General features: G+C 44.3%; 1 protein-coding gene across 4 annotated transcripts in view; it reads left to right on the top strand.

Moving 5' to 3' along the window:
• SLC9C2 (solute carrier family 9 member C2 (putative)) overlaps window positions 1-19604 on the top strand; it is a 54622-nt gene extending 35018 nt beyond the window's left edge. For all 4 annotated transcript variants that reach the window (XM_084781930.1, XM_084781929.1, XM_084781928.1 and 1 more), the window contains exons 19-28: window positions 1112-1163; window positions 3976-4124; window positions 4240-4365; window positions 6984-7082; window positions 9122-9289; window positions 10229-10360; window positions 13509-13694; window positions 14529-14613; window positions 15909-15964; window positions 19056-19604. In XM_084781930.1, the coding sequence (XP_084638056.1) occupies window positions 1112-1163; window positions 3976-4124; window positions 4240-4365; window positions 6984-7082; window positions 9122-9289; window positions 10229-10360; window positions 13509-13694; window positions 14529-14613; window positions 15909-15964; window positions 19056-19091 (1089 nt within the window). In that variant the 3' untranslated portion in view covers window positions 19092-19604. The remainder of the gene's footprint in view (window positions 1-1111; window positions 1164-3975; window positions 4125-4239; window positions 4366-6983; window positions 7083-9121; window positions 9290-10228; window positions 10361-13508; window positions 13695-14528; window positions 14614-15908; window positions 15965-19055) is intronic.
• The last annotated feature ends 222 nt before the right edge of the window (window positions 19605-19826 follow it).

Here is a 19826-nt window from a genome sequence, read left to right as displayed (position 1 = left end):
AAAACACCCCTACATATTAAAGAAACTGAAGATTAAGAAACGGAGAGCTTCAGTAAGGATGGAGATGGCTTCTTGAGGTGTGTATTACATGGATGCTTCTTTGGAAGTGACTTGCGTTTCTGAAAGCTGGCCCTGGCAGTTGATCTGCAGAGAAGTCACAGACATTGCCTGCCTGGTAGCGGGGGATGGGGCGGGTGGGGGATGTTATTGTTGCCCAGAGGGCTCAGTGTGAATATAAACCCTTTTCTGCAAGAAGGGAGCTTAGCACAATGCAAGGAGGGCTGGACAAGAGTATGGTGTTACTAAAAGAAGCCTGATAACTATTATTAATATTTAACTTTTTCATAAAAAATATACCCCATTTGCACATTCAAAGCAAGGGACATATCATGTGTAATTTTAAAAGCCTGAACAAACAGAAAAAAAAATTTTGTTCTGCTTAAGCCTCAGGCAACAGACCAGTTGGCTCCTATGAGTAGTCCTTGGCATGCAGTGTCTCAGTACATTGCAGGTGCCTGTAAGTGACAACCCAGGGAAATAGTTATTGCTGCCTCAGTTGTTGGCATGGCTAAGAGTATGCTCCAGAAAGACTCGAAGTCAGAGTGTGAGCATCCCACGTTATCTGTGGTGTCACTGAAAACACAGTCATTCAACCTTCGCCTCAGCGTGGAGTTTCTTCTTCGACTATTTATTTAAGGAGTGGCCTTTGGGGAGCAGGAACTCACTTACAGGGGATGTCCGCATCCTTCCACTTGTTTTTGTGCTCTTGGCAGAATAGAATAGCTGTTCCCTTGGCACATCTCTAAGTGGACTGAAGAGTTCTTTTCCTTCCTCCTTTCCTTTCCTTTCTCTCCCTCCCTCCTTCCCTTCTCTTTCCTTTCTTTCTTTCTTTCCTTCTAACTGTCGTTACAGTGAAGCGTTGTACTTATGCTGTGCAGCATTCACTGCAGCTTGCGTCCCAGCCTGGGGAATGCAGTTGGATTCCCCAGAAGACAAACACTCCCCCAAATCAAACTGAGAATTCCTCTGTGATGATTTATTAACCTTTAATCAGATGATGAAGCCAGGATTGTACTTTGTATAACAAGAACCATGTCTTAATTTCTTACAGAAGTTATATGACATTTTAGAAAAAAACAAACGTGAGGCAATTAAAGAACTAGGTGAGTGGTTTGGGGCACTTGGTTTCTGTCTTTCTTCTTCTTCTTCTTCTTCTTCTTCTTCTTCTTCTTCTTCTTCTTCTTCCTCCTCCTCCTCCTCCTCCTCCTCCTCCTCCTCTTCCTCTTCCTCCTCCTCCTCCTTTTTCTTCTCCCACGTACTCTATAGATTTTCTTTCTTATGGTTCTGAAGACTAGAATCCCAGATGCATACTATCAAGGTTGGTTTCTGGTGAAAATGGGCTTCTTGAGGGGGCGAACATGGCTACCTTATTACTGTGCCCTCATCTGACCTTCCCCGCACACATAGAGGGACTCTGGTGCCAAGTTCTTCAGTGATGGTCTATCCTTACAAGGTCGGGGCTCCGCCCTTATGACATCATGTCAGCCTCATCACCTCTGTAAAGGCCCTTTCTCTAAATATGGTGACTGAGGGGCGCTAGCTTCGGCAGGTGACATTGACGGGGCACAATTCAGTGCACAATAGAGGGAAAATGATGTGGGAAGAAAAAGTCCCAAATATCCACAGAAGTATCTGTAGAATCCAACCACAGATAGGTATTTTCTCCTTTATATGTGTGTGTATATACTCTGTTACTTAAGTTTTCCAACTCCCTGCAGTGAGCATACGTTCTTTTGTAAGTGGGAAGGCTGCACTGAGCTGCAGGACCCATCTCCCTGGGGGAAGCCTTCTTCTGACAGCTGTGCCTCTGGGCTCTGTTGCTCTGGGCATGAGGAATTCTTACCACAAGCTCCTCACTCCTCTTGGAGCAGATACATACAGGAACTCGTGGGAGAGCTCTGTTCTTTCAGGCAGGGCTGCAAGCAGGGCATTTCAGGGTGTGAAGTCTTCCACTTCATTTTCTCATTCATTCATCTCTCTAGCCAGGATTTACTGACCACCTGTAAGGTCCAAAGATGGAAAAGTAGTATTGGGTAGATGCAGATTCTTAAAAAAAAAAAAAAAAAAGGAGTGCATTCTGGTGGAATGTCTGAGCATGCCAAAGGATATCACTGCAGAAGATAGTGGGGGGAATCCTGTCAGCTGCTGTGGCAGTGTAGGGGAAGGCTGGAAGCAGGGGTGTGTGTTAAGGTGGTATGGTCAGGCTGGAAGCAGGGATGTGTGTTAAGGTGGCAAGGTCAGAGTCCTTAAGGTTTTTAGGAGAGGGCACATGAAAGCTGTTACCTTTGACAAAAAGCTGTTCTGCTTTGTTTTATCCAGCCAACTTCAGAAAGTAGGTCAACTGTTTCTTAAGCATTCCACCCTCGCCTATCTCCACACCCTTTTTGGTAAGACTGTGTCAGAACGTAGGACTGCAAGAAATGTTACTTTTGCTATCAAGTCTCATCTTGGTAGCCTGCTTATTCTTTCTTTGAGTGCTGTCAGGCCTCCCCACCAAGGGGAGGTGGGCAGAGGAAGTTCCCCCTTGGTCTTAGACCTAGGGGAGGGGAATAGGGTGAAAGCGGGAGGGAGGGAGGAATGGGAGGATACAAGTGATAAGGTAACAATTGAGTTGTAATCTGAATAAATTGAATAAAAAAAGAGAAATGTTACTTTTGATTGAGTGTCTACACTCAGGTTGCTTTAGTTGAAGGAGACAGTAGGAGCTCAAGGACTTTGTGCTGAATATCTTGGGTTTGCTTTCCTCATATGAACAAATTTTAGTGGGCACTGAGCACTGGGGCACAGCTCTGGCCTAAGGTAGAGCCTGAATAAATGGAAGTCATTAGACAAGAAGTAAAGGCCGTTTTTGCGCTCATAGCCACACTGTAAGATGTTAGATGGATTTTAAGGTGATCATGCCTTCTAGACCACAGTGGAAAGAACACAGTCTAGCGGCTGATTGTGCTTGGGCAGGATAAACCAAAATAATTGTGCTGCTGTTTCAGGAGCCCCCAAACCCGTGGTTGCCGTTTACTTAGCAGGAGGTTTTTATTTCTGTGCTCTTAAAGTGCAGGGCCCTTGGAACTGTGTACCATGGTGCTGCGGTTTTAGGTGATAAGGAATATTATGAAGTTTTCTCAGTTTGGTCCAGAAAAATGGAGTGTCTGCTTCCATATGGCTACTGTCCGTGATTATAGAATGAGGATTTCAATGAGGAGCTATAAGGCAATTTACATATATCACCTCATTTAATCCTCATAATTACTACTTATATGGCTTATACTATTTTTTATGGTCTTATGGTCTATCAGTTTTGGAAACTGATGCTTAGTGTGGTTTAGCTTGCCTGAGGTCACGTGACTAAGAAGTGGCAGTCAGATCTCTAACTCTGGTAGATCCGGTACTAAAACCTACTCTTTAGACGGCAGCTACCCTTTATCTCACTGATCAACTCCATTTAGTGGGGAAAAAAATGTGTAAGTACCTTCCATTCACACAGAAGACATTGTGCTCAATGTAAAGATGATAACGTGAGTCTAGTTCCTGACTCCCTGCGTTTATTAAAAGGGATCCCTGATCTCACAAGACCACCCAACCTAAGTCCAGATGCTCTTTCGAATGAAAGTCTTTTTGTCATCCAAGCAACAAAGATATATGGAGGGCGAGGCTGAGACATCAAACAGCACTCTAGTGAAGTGAGTTTCGGTGAAGACATGCGTAGGAGATGCCGTGGGAATAAGGCAGAGAGTGCTAGCTGTGGCGGGAGCTCGTCTTCAAATTCCTCATCCGTGTAATGGGGACGCAGATTCACCCTGCCAGCCTCTCAAGTTCTGCGCAAAGCTAGAGCCAGCAGCTATTCTGCAGATGCTAATGCAATCCCAGTTCTTACTGTGGTGATTGCATAGGTTGCTTATCGAGCTCAATTTTCCTCAGGGCTCATTGAGCACGAGGGTCGTGATGTCGTCATTGCCCTGAAGACAAAACAGGCAATCCGCAACGTGATTGCCAAAGCCCTCAAAAACCTCACCTTCCTTTGGTCAAGAGGCATCATTGACAAGCACGAGGGCATTGAGATGAACAAGGTAATGGCGCCGTTCTCACCTGGTTTAGATTTCCCTGGTTTGGCCTTCATGTCTGTTTTTTTTTTTTCTCTTTGTCGCAGAAACAATCACCATAATTTTGCACGTTTATTTTTAGGTACTTCTTACAAAAATAAAAGCCTTGAATAGCTTTCCAATGGCGATCCCACCTCCCACTCCTGACAAATACCTTCCCAACATCGTTTGGATGGAAAATAAAGATGTTCTCATTGAGTTCTTCAAGGTAATAATGTCTTTTGTTCTGGCTCAGGCTTGATGTTAACATTTCCCCCTATACTGTGCAACTGCTAAAGAAAAGCATATTGAAAATGTAAAATTAGTTAAATTAAGCCTTTACTCTTTCCTTCCTTCCTCCCTTCCTTCCTTCCTTTCTTCCTTTTCCTTCTCTTTTTCTCCCCCCACTTAAAGCCATCAGAACGCTAACTGAAGCAAGGAGAAAATGTTCTGAAGAACTGTGGTTGCTTTCACAAGCGAAGAGCTGCTTGGCTCTCTTAGCTTGATTTACTGTAGCAAAGCACTGCAGACCAGGTGGCTTTCAACCAACAGAGACTTACCCCTCACAGTTCTGGAAGCTGGGCAATCAGCTGGGAAATTCAAAATCAGGGCACAGTCACATGTGATGTCTGGAGAGGGACTGCATCTGGCTCCTAAGTGACTGTCTTCACCAGGCAGGAGGAGCAAATGCGCCCGGCAGTGCTTCTTTCATCAGGGCACTAATCCTAACGCTGAGGGCCTCACCCTTCAGACCCAATCACCTCCCAAGGGCTCTACCTCCTAATCCCTCATGTGAGGAGTTGGGATTCCAACATATGAAATCTAGGGAGACACAGACATTCAGTCTATAACATTAGCCAACCTTAAGCTGGCGGAGGTGGGGGTGGGGGGTGGAGGGGTGGGGGGAAGGCCCTATCAGGAGTTTGTGGATGTTTCTTTCTAGTGCTTAGGTCCTCAAACCCTAGGTTCTGTGCCTCAGTTTAGATTCTTGGCAGGTCTGGTTGGTGTAGCTCGTAGCAGATGTCCAGCCTTGACTAAGTGTGGCTAGGAGGAAGGAACCCTTGTTGGCAGGATCTTGTCTCAAAGAAAGTAGATGGTGAGGACCAACACCTGAGGTTGTCCTCTGCTGTCTTCCACACATGTACTGTGGCATGTGCACATTCACACACACACACACACACACACACACACACACACACACACACACACAGACACACACACACACAGATAAAGGCAAAGATGATGGTAGGAAATCAAGGCTGAAATAACACGTAAGGCAAGTAATTAACCTTAGGTAGGCATTTGAATTTTTTTCCTGAGACAGGGTCTCTCTGTGTTAGTCTTGGCTGTCCTGGACTCGCTTTGTAGACCAAGCTGGCCTCGAACTCCCAGCGATCCGCCTGCCTCAGCCTCCCAAGTGCTGGGATTAAAGGCGTGCGCTATCACGCCTGGCCTGCGTTTGAATTTTTTTAACTGCAGAATTGCCAGTGCTTATGGGACAGCACACAATTCAGAAGCATGTAAACAAAGTGAGAGGTGAGAGTGGCTTTCTTGCATCTCAACCCCTATGCTCTGAGATGCCCACTACGGGTGATTTGGAAACCTGCTTATTGCATATATTTCTCAAGCTGCCACCATAATTTTCCTATTAAAAACCTTTCGTGTGGGACTTCCATTTTCTGAGGAGTAGGGGAGGGGGGTTAAGGGGGAAGAGGAAAGGAGGGTAGGATCAGGAGGAGAGTAAGGAAGAGGCTATGATCAGGATATAAAGTAATTAAAAAACCAAAAATACCAAAAAGCCTTCCGTGGCTCACTTATTCTGGTTAAAGCGATACCCATAAAGCTTCTTTCAAGACCTGGCTCTGGCTTTGTCTCCATTGGGGCTATGCCGTGACTTTTGTGGGACCCTAACGATTTTGCCTTTGTAGGCCTGTTCCTCCATAAAAATGTATAGAACATCCTACTTCATGTCTGTTGATGTTATTATGAAACTGAGTGTATTAGCCTGGGGAGATAGTAAAGTGCTTTCCACAGCAAGCATGTGGGCCTAAGTTCGAGTCCCTAGAATGCATGTAAAGCTGGACATGGTAGCACTCCTCTGTAATCTCAGTGTCTGTTATAGTGAGATGGAAGGTGGGCACGGGAAAGTTCCGGAGAGCCTAGTACACCCAGTGTGTCAAGAGACTGTCTCAAACAAGGTGGAGTGCAAGAATGCACACCTAAGATTGTCTTCTGACTTCGCACACGTACACTTTGCACACACTTTATTGACAATACCTTCGCCCACCTAACTAAAAGTTCTTCTGTAGTCAAGAAGTTGATTTCCTGGCATGGCATTTAAAGCCTAAGCCCCAGGGAGGGCTAAAACACTTTTTTTTTATTTGTTAATTTGCTCCGTCATTCCCCAGATATTTGCAAGGTGTTAGCATTATTTATTGTGCAAGTACTGGTTACAAGGTCTTTGCTTGTTTGCTCGCATTTTTATTTCTTAAAGTTGATGTGATATGTCTGTGTACGATAACTAACAATCCAAGAATATGTTTTTCATTTTTAATAATTTATTTACTTTTATTTTATGTTCGTTATTGTGAAGGTGTCAGATCCCTTAGAACTGGAGTTACAGACAGGTGTGAGATGCCATGTGGGTGCTGGGAATTGACCCTGGATCCTTGGGAAAAGCAGACAGTGCTCTTAACCACTGAGTCATCTCTCCAGAGCCATGTTCCCCAAATTTTTATGCAACTTGAAAAAGTATTTTTAATTTTAAAATCTTATTTCTGTTTAGACAAGTGGTCTATGAAATTTTAGGATTGAACTCTGTCCCCCTATTTTCTTTTCGTCATCCAGGAAAGAACCAGACTCACCTATTTTGACTACGGGGACATCATTTGTAGAGAAGGAGAAATGCCGCAAGGAATCTTCTTAATCATTTCGGGAATGGCAAGTGTAAGAACCACTCATTTTTTAAAATTTTAAATGCCTTTTGCATATATCGTTGTAACGTGGGGGTCAGTTCTTGAGCTGAGAAGTTTGGAATCATGTGTCTCTCCCACATGGAAGCCTTTCTGTGGAGAGTTACAGGTGACGGCCGAGACAGCGCTCACACTTAATACTCTAGTGCGCTTCCCGTATCACGGAGTGCTCCGGAGCTGTTACTTACTCCTCACAGCTGAGTGGAGGCGTTAGTGCTTTGAGGATGTTCAAGCAGGAAGTGCTGGGACTCACTGACCTAAGTGAGAGTTCAGGCTTAAGGGCTTGGCCGCAGCTCAGAGCCTCACAGAGGCCGAGTTGGCTGAAGATCAAACTAGAACTTTACAGTTGATCAATTCGATCAATTCGAGGCCTTTGAGGGGAGAGAGGGTGGGAGTGGTGGTGGGGGGGGAAGAAAGGGGGGGGGGAGGAGAAAGGATGGAGGGAGGGGGAGAGAGAGGAGTGAGAAAGGGAGTATGAGTTCTGTAGTGGGATGGGGGCGAGAATCCTCTGTCTCTTCATACTGGTGCTTTATAGCTGACTACAGCGGTCAGCTTGGCCTGTACCCTGATCAATTCCTAGTTCCCAGCTGATGCTCTTATGGGACAAATCTTTATCCTAGGGAAAATAATATATTTGACTAACATTTTAAAGTGACTGTTACCATGGAGAAAATAAACTAGGGTGATGAAGATAATATGAAGACAATATAATATCAGATATTTTGTTCTAGACACAGCTTCGTGCATTGATTAGACAGAGACTTGCTTTGTTACTATCATGACCAAGCACTGGTCATTCTAGGTACAGGATTGACAAAACTGAACAAACAAACAAACAAACAAACAAACAACCTTGGCTCATTTGGAACTTATTTTCCAATGGAAGGATAAGAAGAGAGAGCACACTGTACATAATAAGTTAAATGTATATACATTTAGTATTGTAAAAAGAGGTGTCCTAGGAATTAGGATTTCTGTAGGAGAACTTCCTGCTGAGAATGTCACCCACAGGGCCTCTGAAGCAAAGAGTAAACAAACACGTCATTCCTCGCTCATGTCCAGCTATTTTTACTCTTGTGTAACTCAGGTTTGGCCTAGGGAATAGTGCTACTCACTGTGGCTTGGCCAATAAACGGCCAAGACAATTTCTCATAGACATGTCCACAGACAAGCCTGACTTAGCTAATTCCTCCACTGAGACCCACCGCAGGTGATTCTATGTTATGAGAGTCTATGTCATTTCAACCCAGGGTCAGGCTTTCTGTGAGCAGAGGCTCTGGCCTTTGGCAACAAAAGTAGGGGCCAAGAAGGGACAGTCTCGAGTCTTTTGGATATGGCACTCCCAGAATTTCACCTGTGGCTATCTGTCCTGAGAAATTTGTTTGTTTGGTTTGTTTTGTTTTTCGAGACAGGGTTTCTCTGTGTAGCCTTGGCTGTCCTGGAAATTGCTTTGTAGATCAGGCTGGCCTCAAACCCAGAGATCCACCTGCCCCCCCCCCCCCCTCTCTCTCTCTCTCTCTCTCTCCTCTCTCTCTTTCTCTCTCTCCTTTCATAATGCTGGTGTCTCTTCCTGACTATGAAAAAAACCCCAGCATATGGCCAAGTTAATTTATTTACAGATTTGTTCATAACTGGGGAAAGAAAAATTCCCAATCTGTCTAGGTATTTTGTATAAAAATGAAAAAAAAAACCCTTAAATAAAAATCATGAAGTTTGCACACGGTGGTAGTTTTTCTCCTGGGTAGCGAGTCTTTCTTCTGACACCAGGATCCCTGTGAGTGACCCATCCTCGCTCTCAGCATGGAAATCCCAATTCCTAACCCCACCCCCAATTGCAGTGTAACTCACCAGTGTCCTTCTGATGCCTGGAGTCAGATTTTTGGTCTATTTCTAATGAGATCTCTTTGGAGCAATGTTCACATCTAAACATGATATTCATTTTTGTTTCTTGTATGTGTCCTAAAGATCATTTTATATAGTATTTTTATTGCCACCTACATTTCTCCCCCACAGTTGCATAGCTCGTCTCCCACCTTTGGGATAGAGTCGACCAACAGGACTGACAGACAGTTCAAGACTATGTACACAGAGTACTGTACCAGCGGGGATGTACTTGGTGAGCTAAGCTGTTTGCTTAAGCGTGAAATTGAATATACTGCCGTCTGTGAAACTACTTTGGAGGTATGAAATCGTTCTCTGGGTTGTTTGTAAATCCTTAGTAAAGAATGCAGGTGTCTTTTTCCAGTTTGGGTTCTTAGATTTTATTTGATCACTAGGTCATCTGAGGCCAGCAGTACGGAATGGCCTGGAGAAGAGAGCTTTAATCTCTTCATCTGAGGCTCTCCTGAGCTCTGCTGCATCCTGCCTGAGGATGAGTTATTAAACCTCCTCAAGTCTTGATTTTCTTTTTATTTAAGTAGAGAGAATGTCTGTCTTTTGATGTTATGAAGATTAGAAAGCTGTTTTTAGTGCTATGCTGTATAAATTGTCACCATTCTGAAAGGATACTCTTGTGTTAAAACTCCCTTTCTTTTGCTTTTTTTCACTTGCCAAGTAATGTTATTTGTTCAACAAATAAGTGACCTGAAACCCCATTTTGTGTGAACAATCCCGATAAAGAGGAGCCAAAGTCCCCACTATGAATGTTCTCAGTCTCTGAGGCCGATAGAAGGAACAGAGCAGAGTTCAGTCTTAGGGGCCCTGTGGAACAGAGAAAGGGGCGGGGCTTCATCAAAGGATCCCATGTTGTTTCTAGAGAACGGGAGAAGGCATGTAGTTAGTCACAGGTCTGATGGACTCCATGACAAGTCACTGAGCTTGAATTGTGACAAGAGCACAAGCAATTTGCCTCTGGGATGGGGCAACTGTGAGTGTGGAGCACTGTGGGTTAACTACCGTGGGAGCTCAGATCCTGAACCTTGGGCTTGTGATCCAGAATGCCAACATGACTGTTGAGTAGTGGATATCCTGGCTACATGTGTTTTTAAAAGACTTAAAATTTTTTAAATTATGTGTAGACGTGTGTACGTGTACGTGTGTGTGTGTGTGTGCATACATGTGTGTCTGTCTGTTTGTGAGATTAGAATTTAGCTGTCTGTAATAGGCACATTGTTATTTCAGGCCTTCTTCATCTCCTTGGAGGATTTGTATGAAGGTTTTGATGTCTTCTGGCCATCTCTGGAATATAAAATATGGCTCAAGCTTGCTCTTAGTATTGCGAATCAATATTTTGAATCAGTTATTGCTAGTGAGGTAAGTTATACGAAGCGAATGTAAGTGAATTTGTAGGTACCGATTTTTAAATTAAGTATATCCTGTGTTTCTCAGAAAAAGATGGAAAGAAAGGTGGTGTCTGATTCTTTGAAATGAGTTTTAACTACTGTCTCATCTAAAATCCCTGTGGGCCATTAACCTTCTTGTCAGAGTTAGCTTTTTCAGGCTGCCTGAAAGATCCCTTTAAAAAAAAATAGAATTAGAGAATATTAAATAGGAAGATCCTGCAAAAGCCAAGCATATAATTAATTAGAAGTGAACGAACAGCCCTGAACATAGCTTCCGGTTTTCTTACAGCTTTGTTGATATGACTAAGTCCTATTTATAAACTTTTCCTTGAAGGAGTAGTGGTTCAAACCTATCCCTGGACCAGCGTACTTTGCAGTCCTAATTTTGTACATTACTTGAGACTTATCTCCCACTCCTTCTGTGGGTCAGATGCCGAGGAGGTGACACCTACAAACCTTGGGTTACAATGACTATTTCCTTCAAGCCAGTGATGTTTCATTTACAACCCAACAATAATAACTTTTAGGGACGTTTTGGTGGAGGAGAAAGGAGGCTAAGATTCGTTGCCTTTTATATTGCATCACCTTAAAGAGCAAGAGAATTGCTAGTCTAGGATGAACCTCCAGCGTGGAAAGTTAAGCACAGGGTGTTTGACTTCCTCAACAACTGGGCTACTGTCCTTCATGATTATGTTTTGATTCACGAACCATACAAATTGCCGATGTAAACGAGAATGTTCAAACATAAAGTGTCAAGGACAATACTGTTTACCCACGGCCCACTTAGTTTTGCTGTGGCTGTAATGAAGTACTTAACAGAACAACCTAAGGTTTCATTTTAGCTCACAGTTCAGAGTCATGTCCGTCTAGGCGGAGAGGTAGAGGCAGCAGGAACTTGAGGCAGCTGGTCACGTCGCATCCGCAGTCAGGAAGCAGAGGAGAGCGGCTGCATATCAGTGCTCAGCTTCTCTTCTCTGCTCAGCGCCATTCAGGATCCCTGCCCACAGCGAAGATTACATTAATTAACAGAGTCAAGATAAGCCAGCACAGGCATGCCCAGAGGGCCACCTCCCAGGCCATCCTAGATGCTTTCAAGTTGACAACACTAACCCTGAGTTCCCCAGTCTTACCCCTCAGGGAATATCTATTAGAGCCCCACTGCCTTACCAGATAGGTTCAGAATCTAATTTACACTGCCTAGCAACAAACTCACTTAATTTCCCCACGCCCGCCCTTCCAATAATCCAGTCACTTTAAGAAGGAGAGACTGTTCCAGGTTAAAGAATGTAAATACAGGAAAACAACAAAACAAAACAAAAACAATTTTAGTAGTTTGCATCTTAAATCATATTTTATACAACTTGAGAACTTGAGTGTAGACTGGCTGTTTGTTAGATGATACTAAGGAGTTCATAATTATTTATTATTGAGTATTTAATAGCATCATGGTTATGTAAGTGATTCTTAAAAACCTTCATTTTCAACTGAGGGCAGGGAAGTAGAGGCAAGGGGATCAAGAGCAACTGGTCAACCTCAATTACAGACTGAGACTCTTTCTTAAAACAAAACCAAAAATAAAACAAACAAAAATATTTTAGGTGTGAAAAACTGAAATGAGAGGAAAGCTGGGATTTGTTTGAAAATACCACTAGCATGACCAACAATAGTAACAAAAATACAGAGCAATTGCAAGAAGATTTCAGAAACTATTTACTTCTGATAGTGCTATGAAAGCTAATCGGTTAAGAATTTTTAGAACCCCAGTGTTGTTGTTTTTTTTTTTAATCCCAATAGTTTGATTTTACCAATGAAGACTTGGGTGCCAGATGCTGGGGTGAAAGCCTGCTATCTCAGAAAGGCAGAGAAAAACAAAACAAAACAAGACACACACACACAAAACCCCTTCCTTCTCAGCCAACATCCCAAAAAGAAAAAGGGAATACTCTTTTCTCTCAGAAAACTGTCAAACCGAATGTCCCTCCCTTCTACTTCCTGTGTGCCCCTCTATCCATCCTCCTGACTTCCCCTCTCTCTATGTTTTTTTCCCTAATATTCACGCCCTGTCAACTGGCTGCTTGCTTTGTCTCTTGATGTATGGTTGACTTTATTTAATCCTATTTACAATATTTAAACAGAAAGCTTTGGATTAAAGGTGTGTGCTAAAGCTGAGCCACACCACAACTAGAAACAGTTTTATTCCCCCCAGTAAATGACACAATCTTGGGGTTCACAGTGTGAGCAAATAACCTGCAATGCCCCAGACGTGCATTAGATAATACTGTCTTCAGTTTTCCTCTATGTCAAAATATACATGCATTTTCACACCCAAACAACACACTTCTAGCTTTTGCCCCTTGTTGCAAAATCTTAGATAAAATGTTTGCTAATTTTCTTAGGTTTTTGGTGCCCCGGCTGTGCTGATATCCCCAGAAAATAACCACTTGACTTACCAGTCAGTGACTAACAACCAAGGGCTACCCTAACACTGAGGCTGGCTCCTGCCGGCAGGGAACAACTGGTCCAGGCTTCCCTCCTTAGGCTGCACCTGGGTGCTTTTATCTTCACACAGCATCCTCCTTGTTTTCAAGTTTGTCTACAGACTTCTCCCACTCTTAGGCAGCCTCATCGCCAACTGCATCCGAGTAGCCCTACTTCCGGGTCTGAAGGTTAGGACTTCAAGTAAGACCTTTAGGGGAGGGGACGCAATTCCACCTGCAACGGCTTCTGCTCAGGTTCGGAAGTCTGTGATTCAGAGCCTTCATGTACGGCCTGGATGAAGTGCCTTGCCTGCTCTGGTTTTGGATTTTTGTTACCGCTGCTTATACAGTTTTCACGTGGGACATTTGCTCACTGCTAGGTGAATCCATGAGTCTTAAGCCTAGAAACCCAATAGCACATAGCACACGGCACGGTGAAGCTGATGACCTATTCATCAGGCAGGGCATCTGCACTCAGGGTCGTTTGCAGAAGCAAGGCTAAACTCTTAAGTAAGTTCCGTCGAGTCTAGTGTTCTGACATCATCAAGGAACTCAGGGCGTCGCGCGTCTGTTTCCTTCTTGATGTCATGTATCCATTTGTTTGATTTACAGGGGGGGGGGGGGAATGTGATTTCTTTGTAGGACTTAAAGTTCCAGAAGTGCGTGATGTTCAATTACGCGTATGTGGAGACTCTGTCAAGTTATAACGAAATGACCCTTAATCATGTGACCATGAAACTCATTATTCTTGTGTACGGCAACGTAATTAATAGCAAGACGGAAGAACCACATGTGGCGCCCGCTATCATTCCTAAGTCCTGTGAGCAGGTAAGGAGTATCACGCCTAAAGAGCCCTTTGCTTTGCACGGTGCTCCCTCAGCAGCCGCAAGTGAGTGGCTTTAAAACTCAGAAGACAACAGTTAGTTGTGCATGTTAAAAAGCTAGCCGTTAGGAGAGTAAGGTTTGGAGTCGGGATTCAACAGCTGAGCAGTCGGTGCCGTCTGGATGCAGGAACCAAGCCAGCTGCTTAACTGTTCCGGGAGTGCTGGCAGCAGCCATGGTGCTAGGTCAGCGTGATGAGGGCTGCCACTGTTCTTCTGCTCCTTGCGTTCTGAGAGGCCAGTGGGAAGGCTGGTTTTGAACTGTTGACCTTCACTGTAGGTGTGAAAGCCATCCACGGCTTGCTGGCTGGTTCCCTTCTTTCCAAATGGGGTATCCTAGTCCAGTTATAAGTAAGGAGTAGAAGTTTTTGCTCTGGCTTCCATCAACATGCAAAAGACAATGTTCTGGCCTAAGATGTCTTTGAAAGAACATGAAGGGAAATTTCCAAGTAAAAAGATAGGGCTTGACTGGGTTTGCATGGTGAGTGCCAGAGTTCTGGCAGTTTGGCAGGGAGAGATGTTAGCAAGATGGAGGCCAGCCTGGGCTACATAATGAGCCCCCCCCCTCCCGTCTCAGGACACAAGAAAACAGACAGACAGACAGACAGACAGACAGACAGACAGACAGACAGACACACACACACACACACATGGCTTAGGTTGGGGACCTAATGCAAAGTTTTAGCTTGTTTCTTTCAGCTTTTCCAAAGAAGGCTGGGAACCAAGCACTTAGGGATCGATGTCTGCCCTTTTGACGAAGTTTCCTTTCTTTTGTCTTTAGATCCAGGGAATTTCAGATGTAAGCAAGTTTCTCATCATCCCGTCGTCCGAGCCTGTCAAAAGTGATGCGAACTCGCATGCCATGGGTAAGGGACGATGGCCTTTCAGTGGCGAGAAAACTCCTGCCAAGCATTCCCACAGATGCAAACTCTTCTAATCCTGGAAGCTGGTCGGAGGTGGTCCCCACTCCGGGGCCTACACTGGCTGCCGCTTTGCTTTGGGGAGGTCACCTGTCAGAAGCTCTTGCTCCTTCTCTTTCCCTTCTCAATCCACACTCTTGACAGCAGACAAGCCCCGGTCGGGCGGACTGACAAAGTGCTGTTGGGGCGCTGTTGAAATGGGGGGAGGAGAGATGGCCACGGCGGGGTCAGGCACGGGGAGGGAACTGGTCTGTTCCCAGCAACTGAAGGGAAAATGAAACCTGACCAGCCTTGCTCGAGTGTTACAAACCACAGTCACGGCCGCAAATCCAAGGCCTTGCTCCAGTTAAGTCTTTGAAGGTCACTAAGTAATTACAGTCAGTAGATGCAATTCTCAGTCCGGCTGCTGAGCACTGGTTATACAGAGGAGAGTGGGTAGGAAGGCTTTGTTCTGGAGCAAATACAGCCAAGGACTTCATTCTGTGCTTGTTGTCTGTGCCTTGCTGGACTCAATGTCAGCGCCACCCCACCTGTCCCAGCTTGAATGAATACAGAGTCAGCTTGAGCTGTCACTCTGAGTGCTACTGTGTGTGAGGCCATGCAGTTCTGAATGAGCTGCTAATCTGAGAGGGGACCTCTCCTTCATCAGGGCCTCCTGACGAGATACTAGACAAAGGGCAGCCGATCCACTGGTGTTCTCTGGTGGGCTTGAGACAAAACGCACCGATGGTAGGACTAGGACTAGACCCACTTCCTTGAATTTCGACCTTGACACATATTTTGCTTTGAGAAAAACAAAATTCAATAAGCTGCCATGGAAAAACATAGAAATTACATGTTTACGAATGCAGACTTTGAGTTTTTCATGAAAAAAAAAAGTGAGAAGGTCTGCCAGTAGTATGTGACCCCTGTTCCCATCTGTGGTGACAATCCGTGAGATATTGACCCACTTGTGCAGTGGGAGCGGGTGCCCTCCTCCGCAGGCCACACTGTACCCTTTTACCTGCATCCATTCAGCTTGCTTTACTTGTGGGACCTGCTTGCCAGCCTGTATATTAGACCTTTAAGATCTCATTACACAGCTCCGAGGGCAGAAAGTAAAGAGTCTGTGTGGAAAAGAGGAGGGAAAGAGAAAGAGAAAGAAGACATACCTGGAGAGAAAAGGCTGAGACTCAAAACCTCCTGCTGCCTTTATTCAAATAATCCTAATTTTTTTTTTCTTCTTTTTCTGTTCACCTCAGTCAGCACTGGTCTTCGAACGACCAAGAGAGACTATAATTGGAAAAGGAAAGATGAGGTAATAAACTGGGTACTTGGAATAGCTTTTCCTTATTGTGAATATTAATCTGCATAGCTAACAAGAAATTGCACAAGTGAGGCACGGTGGCACACACCCGTAAGCCGCACTGGGGAGGCAGAGGCTGGAGGACCTGGAACTTAAGGTCATTCTTAGCTACCTAGCAAGTTTGAGGGCACCCGAATCGGTCGGGGACCCTATCTCTAAATAAACATGTAAAGAAATAGTGAGATTGAGGAGAAACTGTAGCTAGTGAGAAGAGACACCTTGTTGCAGTTCACCACATTGGAGTAATTGAGAAAAGGCCAATCTGTATTACTTAAAAACTAAAATTAGGGAACATTGTTTTGAAATGTGTAACTTCGAGGGCTGTGGAAACAGCTCAGTGGCGAGTGCGTTTCCTGTGCAAGCTGGGGACCTAGGTTTAGATTCCCAGTCCTCACGGAAGAGCCAGGCGTGGTGGCAGCGCACTGCTGTGGCTTGTGCATGGGGAGGGATAGGTAGCTCCTGGGGCTCATGGCCTGCAGGTCTAAACACTGTCTCAGGCTCACTGGAAGACCTTGTCTCAAAAAAAGTGGAGCCACGATAGAAGATAGATCTGAGGACATCGTCTTCTGCTCCTGTCCAGCCACAAGCATAGTGGAATTCACCTGTGTACACATGTGCACGCACAAGCACAGAGATGTGTAATGGACACACCCAGGTTTCCTCCACTCATTCTCGGTCCTTGATTTTTACTTTAGAGAGTAAGGATCTGTGAGGAGAGGGTGGGCATCCATCAAGCACAGATTTAAGCATTGGCGGTCTAAGCATTGGTGCTTCTCCCTTTTGGAGTGCGCTGCTTGGGAGGCCCTACAGGCCAGTTGGCTAAGCTGAGGGTTGCGAAGCCACAGACTGATTCTGTCTTCCTAGAGGATCAACCAAATTGACTATTAATGTGAACTAATAGGTTAATATTAAATGTTATGAATAGGATGGGAAGTTTATTTGGATTTTTAAAGATAAAGCCAGAAACTTTAAAAAGTATTATTTTATTTGATTAAAATATCATTACATCTTTTCTTCCTTGCTCTTCTCTCTCTAACCCCTCTCATGTTCCCTCTCCCTTTCAAATTCATGGCCTCTGATTTTTTATTATTGTAGCTACATTCATGTGTGTGTGTGTGTGTGTGTGTGTGTGTGTGTGTGTGTGTGTGTAGGTGTGTGAATAAATATATAAATGGGATTAGAGAGCCATTTAGGGTTGTCACCTCTTGGGACGATTAATCCTCCCTGACTCAGCAGTTTGTAACTGCCTAAATCACATCTAGGGGTGATTTCTCCCATCACACTGGCATGTCGACCGGTGTCACTGTTCAGGTCTTATTTAGACAGCCATATTGTTGATATCTCATGGGCCCAGGACACAACCTTGCAGCACACTTGCTGTTCTTCTGGTTATACTAATTTTTGTTCACGGTGTCCTGGGATGTTTCCTGAGCCTTAGGTCTAAGAATTGTACTATAGGTATATGCACCGGGGTGGGGTACCCCACAGTCAGCTGTGGCTTTCTTTAACACTTTCTGTCTGCTGCTAAAGAAGCTTCTTTGATAAAGGGTGAGAGCTACACTCACCTGTGGGAATGAGGACAGGTATTTAGAATGCATTAGGCGTTCTACTGGCAGTACTAGGCCCTCCTCTGCTCTCTCTGACCTCACTAGCCACATGGAGCTGACCAGGTTTACACCACCAGGCATGGTTTCCCTCCGGTCGAGTGGGCCTTAAATCCAATTAGACAGCCGTTAACTGCCACCAAGACATACATGCCATTGTAACACTTGTGGGGATACCTTGCAGTGCAGCTAGATCACTGCTGTGGTTCACAGGCCTAAAACAATAACAACAAACAAACAAACAAACAACCCCAGAAAATTCGAAACATGTTTCTTAAAGCCATGTAGAGTTCTGCTTTCCCTTCTTTTAATCTCTTTGGCTGCCAGAGCTGCTGTGGGGAAGTCTGAGCAGTGCTCGAAGCCATGCCTAGCTCTGTGGAGGCAACGGGCTTGTTAGAGTAGAGCCCAGGTGGTGGAACTCTCTGCGACTCCCAGGATCAGAGGCTTCTCTGTTCAGTCTCTTTATCCCTCTTTGGGGACAAAGCCAACGTCTGGGTGGAGTGCACGGGCAGACGGATCTGACGGGGTGATTGGGTTTAGGAGTGCTGGGTGCTCAGAACAGGCCTCAAGGGCCTTCAGTGGCCTCCCTCAGTTTGATTTCTAATGGCTAGATGCCAAGTCACCCTAAATAAAACTGTCCTCTAAGCAAAAGGGACACACACACACACACACACACACACACACACACACACTGATTCCATTCTCAAAATGCCCATGCTAATGCTTTTTTAAGAGAAAATTTAGTCTTGCCACTTACATTTATGATCAAGGCGATACCCAGTGCACTTGTCAGAAGAAATGGCAGTTGTACCAGTTGAATTAATGTAGTATCAATGGTTAGTTAAGTTAATGCAGTCTCTTTCTGTCTGTCTCTGTCTCTCTTTGAGACAGGGTTTCTCTGTGGAGCCTTGGCATTCCTGAAACTCACTCTATAGTCCAGGCTGGCCTTGAACATATAGAGATCCACTTGCCTCTGCCTCCCAAGTGCTGGGATTAGTGTGCACCACCACCACCCAGCAATGCAGTTTCTCTTTACAGTATACACATGAGGCTGGAGACATGGTCAGTGGTTAAGAACACTTGCTGTTCTCGCAGAGGACCCAAATTTGGGTCTCAGTACCCACATGGCTCACAGCCATCTGTAACTCCAGCCCAGGGGATCCAAGTTCTACAGGCAATAGGCACACACATGGTGCACATATATGCATACAGGCAAAACACTCAGGCACATAAAATAAAAATGAATAAGTAAAAAATTAGAAATACACATGCTAATCGCATTATAACTCAGCGCCTTTAGTATGTAAGTTCTTTTAAGAGAAATGTTCCAGACAACAAAAACCTTCCAGTAATTTTTGATTCCATTTAATTGGTAAGAAGTTCCCCCCCCCCCCTCTTTGAAGTGTTCATAGTTTAATACTTTTGACTTTCTTTTGCAGCTTGAAGGTGGACATCTCTTTAGGAAGACAAATTAATGAGACAGTTTTGATGTGTGGAGTCAGGAAAAGGAGGAGCTGACACCCTGATGTAAATGACTCAAATTGTTCACTGATGCATTTATTTTATAAGCAATTAATGGATTGCCACAAACACTTCAAATTTTTAGTAGTTGCACTATACTCAAAATACTTCAGGATAATTTAAACTTCTTTAAAACTTAGTGATGGGATCTTCTCCTAGTTGAGCACACGCCTAACAGAGTAAGTTGGCAAATGAGGTATGCAGTTAATGTGGCAGTCTAAATCACAACACTTGTGCACGTGCTTACTTGTGGAATTGCATAATTACTGCCCCTCTGACATTCTGTGTCTTCCCTCTCTGATTTGGAAAGGCTGAAAAGTGGGGAAATGTTCCACAGTCTGGGTTACTGAAAGCAAAGTTCAGGAGAACTCAACATTCTTACATTATGCACTCCTGTTTGATGTAACCTTCTGTTTCATTTTTTAAATGAGGTTTAAATAAAGTTGAATGTTATGGCTAACGAATAACTTTTTAGGATCCATTATTTCCTTTTCATTTCAACCTGACTGAGAATATATCATAGTTTTAGGAAAGCTATCATAGAACTAAGAATAGAAAAAGGAGAAGAGGAGGAGGAAGAGGAAGAGGAAGAGGAAGAGGAAGAGGAAGAAGAAGAAGAAGAAGAAGAAGAAGAAGAAGAAGAAAGAAAGAAAGAAAGAAAGAAAGAGAAAAAAAGGAGTAGAGAAAAA

This window comes from Acomys minous (assembly GCF_964271855.1).
Source record: "Acomys minous genome assembly, chromosome: 1".
NCBI lineage: Eukaryota > Metazoa > Chordata > Mammalia > Rodentia > Muridae > Acomys > Acomys minous.
The sequence above is the reverse complement of the archived record's forward strand: the minus strand, read 5'-3'. Positions and strand labels throughout refer to the sequence as shown.